The following is a 15,346-nucleotide window of genomic DNA, read 5'->3' on the forward strand; positions in this document are numbered from 1 at the left end:
CAGGATACAGTGTCACTGGTGTTTATTCTCGCCCCTGGAGCCTTCTTCACCATTTCCCCTGATATTTCTTCATTCCTCACTTCCCTATTTAACCTTCCCTCTTCAATCCATCCTTGTCTTTTCCCTGCTATCCCAGCATGCCCTGCTCCCTTGTTCTCTTCTATCCTCTCCTCTCTTTCCCCATGTTCTGGAGGTGAGGTAGACCTGGAAGCCTTTCTGCAGGGCTCTGTTTGATATGTTTGATATATTAGGTTGTTATTCTGTCCAACTATATATCAAACATATTCCTACAGTGTCCTGCTCTGTCTCCAGACTTGTGTGTGTTCTGTTTATGACTCGTTCATGAACGTGAACGTGAGTGTGTGTGTGTTTTTGTGGTTTCAGACAGATACATTTTCGATGGTGGCACGCAAGGGTGTGTCTTAGGTCCGTTAGAATTGTGCCGTTTCCTTCCTGTTGATTCTGAACATAGTGAACCTAAGAAGTGTCACCTCCGTGCCACAAGGTGTCACCCTCAGATCACTTTGTCCAATGTGCATCTCACCTCCTCCCTTTCATCGCCTTGGCTATGTTTGGAATAGCATACTGCCGTACTACCCATATTATTAATGCAGTATGTAGTAAACTGTGTGCAGTATGCAAAGAATGAGCAGATTTTCATAAAAGGTTCGGTATATAACAAGAGCACACTGAATGAGGACTATATCCTACATTGCATTTAATGTAACCTTTCATTTCTGGTTTAATAAATGTACCCGAAGTAATGCCTGCAACGTTTTTCAACATCTCTAATATTTTTTCTTATCAGACTTTACAATCAAATGGGTGCAAAGTAACTGTATTTTCACATACTAAGGTCATGTGACAACTTTGGCATACTACTGTTTGAAACATTTATCATTGCGTAATGCCAACTGTTTCACTTTTTGTTTTTAAAAAGCAAGTATTCTACTAAGAACATAGGGAAATAAAGGGTATGTTCTAAATAGCATATTACCATAATACTTGTGCTATTTTTCAGTATGCATTATGACAACGATCAGGCATAACATTATGACAGGTGAAGTGAATAACACTGATTATCTCTTCATCACAGCACCTGTTAGTGGGCGGGATATATTAGGCAGGTTAAAATGCTTACCTGGGGAACACATGGCACCAGGATGCCCTATGGGAAGAAGGCAAGCCGGCGGAGGCAGTGTGATGCTTTGGGCAATGTTCTGCTGGGAAACCTTGGGTCCTGCCATCCTTTGACACGTACCACCTACCTAAGCATTGTTGCAGACCATGTTCATCCTTTCATGGAAACAGTATTCCCTGGTGGCTGTGGCCTCTTTCACAGGATAATGCGCCTGACACAAAGCAAAAATGGTTCAGGAATGGTTTGAGGAGCACAACAACGAGTTTGAGGTGTTGACTTGGCCTCCCAATTCCTCAGATCTCAATCCAATCGAGCATCTGTGGGATGTGCTGAACAAACAAGTCCGATCCATGGAGGCCCCACCTCACAACTTACAGGACTTAAAGGATCTGCCTCTAACATCTTGGTTCCAGATACCACAGCACACCTTCAGGGGTCTAGTGGAGTCCATGCCTTGACGTGTCAGGGCTGTTTTGGCAACAAAAGGGGGACCAACACAATAATGTTATGCCTGATCGGTGTATATTGTGCATAGTATGTGCAGCCTAAAGTTGCTGTATAGAACCAAAACACACATGGATTACTGTATCCCATAATGCAATGCTCTCAGCATAACCTTACATTGCCAGTGTCACATTTCATGCATACAGAACATCAGCATTCTGTGCACAGTGTACATACTGCATCCTGGAATTGTATTACAACTAGTTTAGTAGTATGCTATTCTGAACAAACCCATGCTACCTTGTTAGTACAATGGAATGTATGTCAACCTGTCTCTCAAAGGTCTTTGATTTATCCTTTAAAGGGATAGTTCACTCAAAAAATTAAAAATCTGTCATCATTTACTCACCCTCAAGTTGTTCCAAACCTTTATGAGTTTCAAAAGAAGATATTTTGAAGAATGTTTGTAACAAAGCAGATAGAGCAACCATTGACTGCCATAGAATTTTTTTCCCTACTATGGTAGTCAATGGTTGCTCTCTCTGTTCTAAATATCTTCTTTTGGGTTCAGCAGAAGAAAGAAACTCATACAGGTTTGGAACAACTTGAGGGTGAGTAAATGAAGACAGAATTTTCATTTTTGGGTGAACTATCCCTTTAAGTCTTTTCTGGAATCAACAAAGCATAATAGTATAAAATGGATAATATAATAATATATAATACAATTTCACTTCTGCTTCTTGCCCATCTATTAGCATAGCGAAAGCATTTCTTTTTTATAAAAAATAACTTTAATATAATGGTTTTATGACTAGCTATGTCAACCAGCAGTGCGCTAAGAGTATTCATTACAATGAATAAATTGACAATCCACAGTTTGTTATATCTCTTCCTTTCTCATTTTTGCAGCAAGCCGATGAGTCTCTGAACTTTGAGGAGCAGATCCTGGAAGCAGCAAAATCCATTGCTGCAGCAACCAGCGCTCTGGTCAAATCTGCTTCGGCCGCTCAGAGAGAGCTCGTAGCACAGGGAAAGGTACTAAAATCTAGAGTTCTCTTTTCAGTGTTGTTATTGTTAATAAAAACGATTACATTGTTTTTGTTAAATTGATAGTTAACCCAAAAATGTCAAATATCCCATGATTTACTCACCCTCAATCCATCCTAGGTGTATATGACTTCCTTCTTTCAGACGAATACAATCAGAGTTATATAAAAAAATGTCCTGGCTCTTCCAATCTTTATAATGGCGGTCCTGATTATGAAGTCCAAAAAGTGCATCCATCCATCACAAAAGTAATCCGTACGACTCCGGGGGGTTAATAAAGGCCTTCTGAAATGAAGCGATGTGTTTGTGTAACAAAAATATCCATATTTAAAACTAAAATAACTAGCTTCCAAAACGTCAACTTGCGCCAAAAGAGTAACCCCTGACATGATGTAGGAGTAGCATAATCTTTGACGCCTCGCGCGGTTCAAACAAATAGGGCTTGGCAACAAACTCGAGCTCCTCTTCTCTTATATTGAAATCCTCCGACATTTCTTTGTAAAAATTCTAATTTTAGACTTTCGTGACCGGTGTTTTGTTTTGCTCTATCCTCTGCACTTAAGCGTTCGTCAACAGTGTTGCCACAGTTATTTTGAATAAGTAATCTGATTACTGATTACTCCTTTAAAAAGTAACTTAGTTACTTTACAGATTACTTGATTTTAAAAGTAACTAAGTTGGATTACAAGTTACATTCAGCAGTTGCCGACAACATGCCGCCTCAACATAAAAATGACAACCATTTTTGCCAACACTCACTTTATTGGAAGTGCATTTTTAACAGTAACGTCAACAATGTATCTCCTGACATTTTAAGCTGAAATGAAAAAATATTTCCTGAAAAACAAAAACATGTTTTATTAAAAAATGTAATAAAGACTCTTTCTTGACTTCACTTAACATAAATACTCTCCCCGAGACACAAGAAGAAAGCAAAAATATATATTTTTAAGGAAAATGACAAAAATAGTAACTCACAGTGACTTGGATAAATTACTTTAATCTGATTACTGGTGTGGAAATAGATTAGATTACTCGTTACTGGAAAAAAGTAGTCCGATTAGAGTAACGCGTTAGTGGCATCACTGTTCGTCAATACGTCATGCGGCAGGTCAGAGTTCCCTCTTTCGTTCACTTTTTCGACAGACTCTTTTCTTTCCATAAATCGATGTGTACAACTAATTATTTTAGTTTATAACGTTTTAAATATGGATATTTTTCTCTCACATACGTATCGCTTCGCTTCAGAAGGCCTTTATTAACCCCCTGGAGTTGTATGGATTACTCTTATGATGGATGGATGCACATTTTTGGGCTTCAAAATCAGGACCGCCATTCACTGCCATTATAAAGCTGGGAAGAGCCAGGACATTTTTTTAAATATAGCTCAATAGCTCATATCGATTGTATTCGTCTGAAAGAAGAAAGTCATATACACCTAGGATGGCTTGAGGGTGAGTAAATCATGGGATATTTGACATTTTTGGGAGAACTATCCCATTAATTCAAACAAAGCTGGAATAACCTGAAACGCCTATAGTTATAGGTTATAGTCTTGGGAACAACACGTCACAATATTCCTCATTTAAATAATTCCCGCCCAAGTCATACACAAAAAAAAAAGTGTGTGGCCTGGTTGAGTTGAAGAGAGGTGCTGCAACAATGTGAAAAATAATTTAAAAAAAATAAAACAATGACCATAACAAAAGCATGAAGCAAAATTGCTAAAACTTCAAAAATGTAAATTGCTGCTCCTTTTTGATCTTTATGATATTTCATGCAGGTGGGCTCCATCCCTGCCAATGCAGTAGATGACGGCCAGTGGTCCCAGGGTCTAATATCAGCAGTAAGTTGAAATTATCACCATTGTAATAGATTAAATGTTAGTCGCTTTGAGGAAAAAAAGCATCAGCTAAATGCATCCTTCTCTCGTGTAGGCCCGGATGGTTGCGGCCGCCACCAGTAACCTGTGTGAGGCCGCTAATGCTTCAGTCCAGGGTCACGCCAGTGAGGAGAAGCTCATTTCCTCTGCCAAACAGGTGGCGGCTTCCACCGCCCAGCTGCTGGTGGCCTGTAAAGTCAAAGCCGACCAGGACTCAGAGGCCATGAGGAGATTACAGGTTACGATCACTTATATGCCAAAAAAATGAGATCTAAGCTATAAAAAAAACAAAGGTATTTGTGGCGGGTTGGAATTTAGAGACATCTGTGTAAGGGGAAATACTACATCTACTAAAAATCATCTTGAAACCATTTGGTTAAAAGTTAATGGTTTTGGAAAACCTACTAAGTTGTAGTCTATTGAGTAAAAACATTGTGTTTGCACAGGCTGCTGGTAACGCAGTCAAGAGAGCGTCTGACAACCTGGTGAAGGCAGCGCAGAAAGCAGCCTTCGATAAAGCCGAAGACAACAGTGTCGTGGTTAAAACGAAATTCGTTGGAGGAATCGCTCAGGTGAGACTTCTTCCCATCTTCTCAAAGAGAAACAAGCATGACTCTGTTTGTCTCCAGCAGAATATCCCTTTACTTCCGAAGTGATGCGGCGCAATTAAAAAGAGATTTGACATTTGGAACTGCATTATGGATCTACAAAGACATTAGCGGGATTTGAAAGCTGTGGGTTTGTACCAGGCATCCACAGCTGGGCCCCTGTATCCGCAAACAGCTTATTTTCACGTTTGATCCGAGGCCAGATGCACATTAATTAAAGACTGCGTGTCTGCCTATTCAGAGCTTCCTTCCTCCCAGTATGCCTTCATGTCTTGTCTTCATCTTGAGAGGGCACTGGAATATTCAGAACATCTGAGAAATCCCGTTGAGTGGATGGCTTGAGTGTTCATATGAACCCAGGAGTCATTGCCAGCACAACAAAAAGTAGCTCAGTCAGTCCCTCATCAGAAGGCCTTGATCCGTCTGCCATTCCTTAAATCCACAAAAATGTTGCTCTTTTTCGAAAATAACTGGATGCCTGTTGCAGATCCAGTCCCATATTTTTGCAGCACAGTGATGCTAAAATTACACGTTCCACTAAAGAATATGAAGCGTTTTTCCCCCCATCACTGAGACAGATCCCGAAGGAAAAACTGGAAGGAAAAACATTCCCTGGCACTTTCAGCTTTAATATATATAAGCGTTATTTATGTATCATTGTGCCACAAACTATTTGGCTGGCTTCACATAATAAAACTGGTTTAAAAGTATCCACAGGACTGATTTGAGATCAGTTTTTTAGATTTGAAACATTGGCCATCATTCATGAAGATGAAGATGCATTCTGTGCTCATTGTTTGTTAAACTATTTTTGCTGTCATCCGCATTTGTCGCATTCATGCAACACAAGAAAAATACATTTGTATAAACCATTCTTGCGTAAACTGGCACAATGATTTGCAGTCATGTCACATACATTTTTGCATGAAACGAGGGCAGAAAGAATTTGTGGTAATCGTTGGTAAAAAAAAACATTTTATGTAAGCTGGTGCATTTATGTTACATTTATGCATGAAATTAATAGAATTAATTTGTGTTAAACATTCTTACTTAACTCTTTCCCCGCCAGCATTTTTTTTTTAAAGTTGCCCAAAGCGCAAAAGTTTCATGGCTTTTTGATCAACACTTGAATGTGGGTACGTTTCATTGAACATTGAGCAAAAAGCTGAGAAAATCTAGTTTTTGTCAAAGACTACATCCGGATTGGATTCAGAACCATGATCAAACACAGATGGAGTAGATCGAGTCGAACACCCTTAATGCTTGCACAGTCCTATAGCTCGTCCTGGGTCGACATTTCATTCAGTAACATTAGGCAGTTTTGATTTATATGCCGTTTAATGTTGGTGATCGTAGTTATTTTACATATGCAGGGCTCGACATAAACGCTTGTCAGTGTTGTGAACTCTATCCGGGTCACGGCACCATCTATTGTGAACTTTTATCTTCTAAAGTGTAGGAAACTCAGAAGATGAAGACCAGGAGACTTCGGGATCAAACAGAAGTTATTCTTTTAATGAAAACTCTCTGTGCTGCAGGTCGTCCGAAAACAGTCTGATTTAACAGTACAAAATAATGCAATTTACCTACATTTCAGGGGGAGGGATTATACAGCAGGGGAGGAGACATTCAAACAAAGGAATGCATATGTTGTGTAGGTAAAGGACACACCCTACTATGAAATCCCTACCAGTCCCATTGAATCAGCATAACTATTCGCATGCTGATACTGGCCAGGAACTCCAATTCCAAGAGCCATCCCAGAGCCATTAAAGACAAAAGGGGCAACGTCTGGGCTCCGAAAGGTGGAATCTCAGTGATCGGACTCATTTAAAACACAATAGAGAAAACAGGTCTGGCAGGAAAGGAGACTCTTGCTAGTGCCTCTGAAATCAGTAAAACAGGTCTGGAAGATTTGCATAGCAGACTAATTCATCTGATATCATAATTTTTACCTTAAATGCTAAATGCAATGTACTTTCTTAAATTTGTAATCCCACATCAGCTTGTCCGGGACAAGTGGATTTTTTGAAGGGAAAGATATTTTTACTTGCCCGACCGGACAAGTAGTCTGATTAAAACGTCAAAAACAAAAAAAAAATCTAGGGAATCACCAAAATGCAAGAATGTTCCTGCATTAATTTAGTGTATGTGGCGATCGATAGTTAATAGATAATAATATATAATGTATTGACGATAAGCTTGCGCTGTTGACACTCGAGCAGCCTTTCGAGGAGAAATCAAAACAAATCAGCGCCACTCAAACAGAGAAACTCAGTTAATATACTGCGGTAAAAATTCAAAATGTGTAGTTTTTATATTTATAACATATGATACAGTTAAGCAACACCACACAAGCAAGAGTGCTTTTTTCCTGAATACCACCACGATTGAAAATGTGACACTGATTTCAAATGACAGAACTCCATAAACAATTAATTAACATCAAGTCACTTACATTTTAGATGTAATATTTACTGTTTTTGTTCTGTTTCAGCAGCGAAAATAGTTCCACACAGCAGAACCATAACGCATCTCACAGCAACATTGTGTATTACTGAATGATTCAGCGTTTTGAATGAATCGGTTGAATCAAATATTCAACCACCTAATTCTTGAATGAATCAGCCGTGTGAACGAATTGACTCAATGACTCGCTCATTAAGACGGTCACCTGCCGCCAGCTATTGGCAGTTTAGTTTCTTGTTTAAACATTCTTTCCAACTTTTCTTATTTGTATATTCAAAAAATATTTACAACAATCTCATAACATTATTTAATGCAGTTGTAATTTTCCAGTATAAGTTATTTAATTTAATTGGTAACAGCCCTATAGTGTCTTAATCTAGTTTAATTTATTGATCAAATTTAAGAAAATAAAATTAAAGCTGAAGCATAGCCTATATTTAATAAGATTAGGGAAAAATGCCCTTTATAAAAGGTAAAAATCTCACAAATATGCAGATTTAAAGTATGTCAAAGCTGATTGAACACTGGTGAGAATATTGCTTCAGAATAAATTACACACACACACACACGCGCACAAAAAGTAATAAAATAAAATTTTCGGACAAGCACATTTTTACTCGGACAAGTGAATGACAGATTTACTTGTCCGAAGGATAAGCACGTTATCAGGCTTATTGTCGAGCCCTGATATGCATATGCTATCGCTTGTTTCTGCATCTTCTTCGTCTGTGTTTTGATCAGGAGATTTAGTACTCCTTCAGAAGATGTGTAATAGCGCCCCCTACCATATAACAGTGAAAACAAGGAAAGCCGGACATTTCCTTCAATGACGGGCAAAGAGTTCAAATGCATTCAAATTGGTATAAACCATTCTTAAATTGTCACAATGATCTGCAGTCCTGATTTGTGCTTGAAACGCAACCAGAAAAATGCATATGGTAATGCATCATTCGTAAAACTATTCTTAGAGTAATTTGTTGCATTTATATCGCATTCTAGGATGAAACGAGCAAAATTCATTTTTGTAATTGATCCTTCTGTAAACTGTATTCATCTGCCAATGTCGCATTCCTGTAAAACAAGCCTAAAGAATTTGGGTAAACCATTTTTGCGTACATTTTTGCAGTCATGTCACATTGATTCATGAAACATGACCAGAAGGAATTCATGGTAATCTTACGTTACATAAAACCATTCTTGCATAAATTGTTGCATTCATGAAACACAAGCATAAATTTCTGTGTAAATCATTTGTGAAGCTATTGTTGCAGTCATGTCGTATTCATTCATCCGTTATCGTTCATAAAGCCATTCGGTAACACTTTATTTAGTGTCTTTGTTACACGTTACATGTATTTACTATAGTAAATTACTATAATTGTGCTTGTAGTTAATTAATATTACTCAGTACTTATATGTATAATTACACTGTAACACAGACACCTTAAAAGTGTAACCCTCTTTAATTCTAGTCTGTAAGCGGTCACATTTAGTTGCATTCATATCAAATTCATTCTTGAAACATGAGCAGAAAGAATCTGAATAAATTCTTTGTAATTACTTATAATCAGGGCTTGACATTAACACCTGCCAACCTGGATACGCAGTCACTCCTATAGCCACTTTTTGCGGGTTGAATTTTGTATATAATACATACATTTTTAAATTGTAGTCCTTTTAAAAAGGCATCTGAAATAATAAACTAAGTGCAATGTAGGGTTGTAAAAAATATAGATTTTTCGATACATATCGACACTGAAAAGCTTCCAATACTACTTCTCAGCAGAATAGATACACAATACCAGCTGCGCTTTCTCTCTCTCATCTCTCCGACAGAGAGTTACACACAAACCCGCATCCTCTCACTCGCTCATTTCATTTCCTCCGGATGAATATTGTTACAGGGCTTGAATTTCGCTGTGGGATTGTACATATTGCACATAATTTGACAAATTCCCGCAAATTTTGTCCTCACACTCAATGTGCGTACACATAAAGCCGCCTCTCAGTACTAAATTTAGTTCTTTTTCACTGGTTATTGCACTTAAACAGTCAAATACACACAAAATAATGTCAAAATGGCAGTCTTGGCGAGTGTTCACGTAAACGCAGTCAGTTATGTTTTAAGTGAAAGTAAACAGTTGAGAAAGAAAACGCATGTGTAACAGTATAATGGATCCGTGCGTCAGGTCTTAAAGTGACAGAAGCCTAACATACCTGCTGCCAAATTATGAGATAATATTAAAGATATCTATATGGCAGTTTTCCCCCATGGTATCCATGTCAAAATTGTAGCCTGTGAAAATGAAATACTTTGGAAAAGCCAGTGTCAAGCCCTGATTGAGTGAGCAGAAGGAATTTTATGTACATTGTTTGTAAATGATGTTGCAGTGCAACAATTCACACAAGAATTGCTTCAGGAAAGATTTACACAGAACTTTGTTCTGAATGATGCCCATTCAGCGAGTGATTGTTTTGCATTATTTCCAGATCATTGCAGCACAGGAGGAGATGCTAAGAAAAGAGAGGGAGTTAGAGGAAGCCCGGAAGAAACTCGCCCACATCCGACAGCAGCAATACAAGTTTCTGCCCAGCGAACTGCGAGAAGACCAGAGCTGAACACTTCTCGTCTGACTGGACGTGATATTCATCGGATCATGATTGTTACGGATGATTGGCTGCTCCTTACATGGAGGGGTAGAGATGTCACACGTCATTGGTTGTGTAACTGTCAGGTGATTTGTTGAAGTTAAATGTGATTGGTTCACATGGGACTAGCGCCACTGATCGGCTGTATGTTGGGGTATAAACGCATTTCCTCTTACATAGGGCTAATATTTTCTGTTCTTGTTTTTTAGTCATGTATTAAGGTTTAAAGCACTTGTTAGAGGTTTGTTTGAGCGTGTGCGTGCGTGTGACTGTGTTTTACGTATCAATTGTATCCCACTGCTTGGCGATAATTTACCATAAGAATCTCAATAACTAATCCTACACAATGTCAGTACATCACGTTTTATAATGCAAACAATGTGAAACTATTAAAATCTGAAACCAGACAAAATTTACTTTGCACCTATGAAGTATGATGTCAGACCATAAGCTTTCATTACTTGAGTTCTGACTCACATGCGACAATAAGCTTCAAACGCCTCTAGAATGCACTGCTCAATTTATTCATATACCACTCTAGAAATGTACTATGTTAGTAAGGTTATGAATTATATGTAGTTGTTATAAGGAAAGAATGTACCGGTGTTATTTATTGATAGCAGAACTTTATAGTCTAGTTGGGGGCTCAACTGAGTTGATCAAAATAAGGAAGTATCATGTCGTTCAACTCTTTAAAAAATTCATGCTAATGGTTTAATTCAATCCTCTCTTCATACAGTAGCCCAGATCTTATGACTACATTTCCCATGATTCCTCTGTACGTCGAAACGTATTCACGTCATGTCGTAATTGCCGTAATTACGAGATGACAACCCGTGATGTTCTTGCTATTCACTATCAAAACCAAAAACCTCTGAAAATTCTGAGTTCTACGAGGACTTGAACGCTGAAGTCGGAATCTCGTAATTACGGTAATTCCGACATGGCATGAACGCACCTTAGGTCAGGTGGACAGGAACGAGTTTTAGCAAAACACAATAGCTATGTTCGGAATAGAATACAACTCATACTATTTCTGCAGGATGCATACTTTCTGCATGGGAACAACCGGATGACCTACTATTTACCGAAATGTGCATTATGGAAACGTGTAGAACACTATATCCCACAATGCAATGTGTTTCTTTTTATTTCCAGTGTAATGAATGAACAAAAAGTAATACCAGTCTTAATTTTGGCTGAATTTGAAATGGCATACTGCATATTTTATATATTGCGGAAATACTGCAATTTTTTTTTTACATGAAATTGGGTACAAATTTGAAAGAATAACTGGACACAGTTATCTAAATGTGCATAATAATGAGGTCATGTATCAACAATATAACTCACCACTGTTTACATACTGCACAATATTTAACATACTATTTAAAGTATATTGTATACAATGAAGTATATTCAAGTATATACGCAATTCATTCCGAACATAACCTGGCTCCAGAGCAGGGGTGGGCAACTCACCAACACAGCAAAAAATGATATGATCAATAAGTTATGACAACATATGTTTTTACAATGCTTTAACTCATCAAAATAAGTTGAGCCATTTTCAATGTAATGTAATTTAAGTTGAAATGACTTAAACATCCAAGCTGATTGTACTTAAAAATTCAAGACCGCAACATGTTCCTCAACATTTTTTTTTATTCTGGATCAAACATTCCAATGAACCAATCAGATTTGAGTGACAAGTTTATAGTTTATGTCAAGTTTAGGCTTACAACCAGGGTTATGTACTTCTACGTCAGTTATTCACCTATCAATTCCCTCTGATTTTAGGGATAAGTTATGGGTAGGGGTAGGAATAGGACTATGTTTTTGGACAGGAATGTTGTTCCAGGATCAACAAAAGATCCAGAAACATGTCTTACTTGGCAAAATCACTGTGACGGGGCAACTGGCCCTCGAGATCCATTTTCCTGCAAAGTTTAGTTCCAACCCTAATAAAACACACCTGAACAAGCTAATAAAGGTCTTCGGGATTACTAGACAGCTACAGGCAGGTTAGTTTGATCAAGGTTGGAGCTAAACTCCACAGGAAATTGGAACTCGAGCCAGGTTTGTGTAATGAAAGTAATCCAAAAACAGCCCAATGCAACTTTTTCCGTCGGGCGGCTGAATTCTGCATTGAGTTTGTACGTCAGGGGGGTGTTTTGAGGCTGTTGGAGCGCCGAAATCGTACATACAGGGGGGAAATCAACCCGTGGAAAAAAATGTACCCACGGCAACAGCTTAATGGTCATCTCTTCGGTCATTTCTGACCCTTTTTTTTTTAAATAAAAATTGTAGCTTCATCGGAATGGTCCGAAACTTGGTGACTTTATCGGTACTTGGTATATGAACACCCAAAAAAAGTCTAAGTGGTCATAAAAAAATTGCCACACTAAGGACTTTCGGGTCAAAAATGACCCCCATAGGAAATTAATGGGAAATTGGCAAAAAATATGAAAATGCAGTGTTTTTTTGTGCATACAATCTACAAATCAGCCAGGATGCAGAAAAAAAGGACTCATCATCAAGAGTGCAAAACAGACAAAAAAACTCACACACCCACAAAAAACACAATTCCCTTTGATGTTTTAGAGATGATTTGTAGATTGTATGCACAAAAAAACTAATTTCCCATTCATTTCCTATGGGGGTCATTTTTGACCTGAAGGTCCTGAGTGTGACTTTTTTTTTATGACCACTTAGACTTTTCAAATCCTGTCCCCAATTTTTTGGGGTGTTCATATACCAAGTACCAATAAAGTCACCAAGTTTCGGACCATTCCGATGAAGCTACGTTTTTTAACAGTTTTTTTTATAAAACGCAAGATCCACTATAGTGGTAAAAATGTGCTATTGCGTGATAAAAATGCTCAATGTGTCCACCGGATGTCACTGATCTCATTTAAAAAATTGCTTTCATGAGGCCTAGGCTTGACTCTAAAATGAAATTTAATAAAAAAAAGCTTTAATAAATTTTTATATATATATATATATATATATATATATATATATATATATATATATATATATATATATATATATATATATATATATATATATATATACATTTTTTATTATATTCAATGGGAATAAATGGGTTATAATTGTGCATAAATATTAATTATAAATCCTAAAATTATCTCAAAACACCAAAAAAGAAAAGAAAAAATATTATTGAACAAAAATATATTTCATTGATTTTACTCAAATCTTTTTTATCTTAATCCCACCCTCCGGGTCATTTTTGACCCAAAGGTCCTGAGTGTGACCCATAAATGAAGAACCCCAAAGGGTTAATTATTTTAGCGAGTAGATTACATACAAAGTCAATGCCAAGTCGTTAATGGACGCAAATTTGTGCGAACAGGTGATATTCTCTTCAATCGCATCTTTCAAAAAAGAATCAACACGAGCAGGAAATTAGCATGATGCGTTGTCACGCAAGCCAATCAGTGAAGAGAAGAAAATGGAGGAGATTAATATTGTAGCCGCCTGTGGGAACCCCAAAATTTATGTCACAACAAGCCCTATTTTAACGATCTGAGCGCATGGTCTGAAGCGCATGGCATGTCCGAATCCACTTTTGCTAGTTTAAGGATGGAAAAAATGGTCGGCGGGGCCAGGCGCATGGTCTAAAAGGGTTGTCCCTATTTTCTTAATGAGTCATGGGTGTGTTTTGGGCGTAGCGTGCAATAAACCAATCAGAGTCTCATCTCCCATTCCCTTTAAAAGCCAGTTGTGCTTACACCATGGCGGATTCATTATTTACCTGGCGGAATTTGCGAGCGGAAAGACTGAACGCTTCTCCAGAAAGGAATCCTTTTATTTTTAATATTTAAAAATGTTTGCGTGCTGCTGCGCATCCCTGTGTGTGTAATAAGCAGAGTGTACGCACGTTGTGTACCCGCCTATAGGCGCATATTACTAACACGCCCTTTAAATAAAACAAAAAATACTGCGCTATTGACTTTAGACCAGGTTTTTGTTGGTCAATGGCGCAGTCGTTTTCAGTCGCCTCAAAATATCAACGCGCCAACAATGCACCTGAACACACCTCGTTTTCAGACCAGCACGCCCATGGGTGAACAGATGGGCGCAAGTGCATTTGCTATTTAAACGATGTGGCGCTGGACGTGAGAATGATAACTGCGTCGAGCTGAAACTAGCAAAAAACACTTGCGTCTTCTTATTCATACAAAGTACAGTCAAAAAAAGAAGATAGCTTGGATGCGAAAAACAAGTAATCCTGTGAGGAATCTACAGCGAGTAACGCTAATATTCGCTTCGCTTTTGGTGTGTACAAACCATAAAAGTAGCCCTCTCGAGTTGCCCAGCCCTGCTCTAGAGCCACGCAAGAAGTTCACACAAAATGTGCCAAATGTGGCGCAGTCATGTGACTACGATGTAGCATACTACCGTTTGAAATGTTTATCATTTAATATTAATAATCCAGACTGTTTGACATGCTATAGCAGGCAGTGTACAGTATATAATGTGCAGTATGCGGAGCGCTAGTATTCCATTCTGAGCGCAACCGGAATCGCAGTGTTGTACGTGCTAATATCACAGTTCTTCTAAAACACGGATGTGCCCACACTTGCAATAGATCCATCGCTGCAAATCAACTTCCTGTTTGAGATTGTGCTTGCATGGCTGTTAGGAACACAGCAGGAAACGGCACATCAGTAGCTTTATAGGATTCGGTGGCGTCGTCAGTGTAGTCTTATACCTGCTAATAACACGTCTCTCTGCTTAACGTGTACTTTGTGTATGTTTTTGGGTAAGAAAATCACAGTGGAATCTCCTGTTTTATTCCTCGTTGCGTTGCGTAGAATAATGTGTGGCACTAAAAAGATGAGAACCGACTGTTGTGACTCTTCAGATCTGGACTGCATTGTGTCATAGTGCCTTATTCGGACTTCTTCAGTAGCTCAGTGTGCAAGTCGCTCTTTTATGCTGCTTGTGGACCAGATTTCCCTCCACTGATCTGGATTTAGACGCCTCAGATAGCAATACTGAGCGATAAAGCAGATGAGTGAAGCAGATGTCCTCGGCTTTGTCCTGTTCAAACTAGCTTTGGGTGTGTACAGCGTT

At 38.3% G+C, this 15,346-nt stretch overlaps 1 protein-coding gene across 1 annotated transcript in view; it reads left to right on the forward strand.

Moving 5' to 3' along the window:
- The window catches only part of tln2b (talin 2b), a gene marked incomplete at its 5' end in the record, with an annotated part of 116,179 nt that extends 103,393 nt beyond the window's left edge, over positions 1-12,786 (forward strand). The window contains 5 exons of the mRNA XM_079810250.1: positions 2,495-2,620; positions 4,416-4,478; positions 4,570-4,752; positions 4,961-5,086; positions 10,082-12,786. Of these exons, the coding sequence (XP_079666376.1) occupies positions 2,495-2,620; positions 4,416-4,478; positions 4,570-4,752; positions 4,961-5,086; positions 10,082-10,210 (627 nt within the window). The 3' untranslated portion in view covers positions 10,211-12,786. The remainder of the gene's footprint in view (positions 1-2,494; positions 2,621-4,415; positions 4,479-4,569; positions 4,753-4,960; positions 5,087-10,081) is intronic.
- Between the last annotated feature and the right edge of the window lie 2,560 nt (positions 12,787-15,346).

Source organism: Gobio gobio, assembly GCF_949357685.1.
Source record: "Gobio gobio genome assembly, chromosome: 25".
NCBI lineage: Eukaryota > Metazoa > Chordata > Actinopteri > Cypriniformes > Gobionidae > Gobio > Gobio gobio.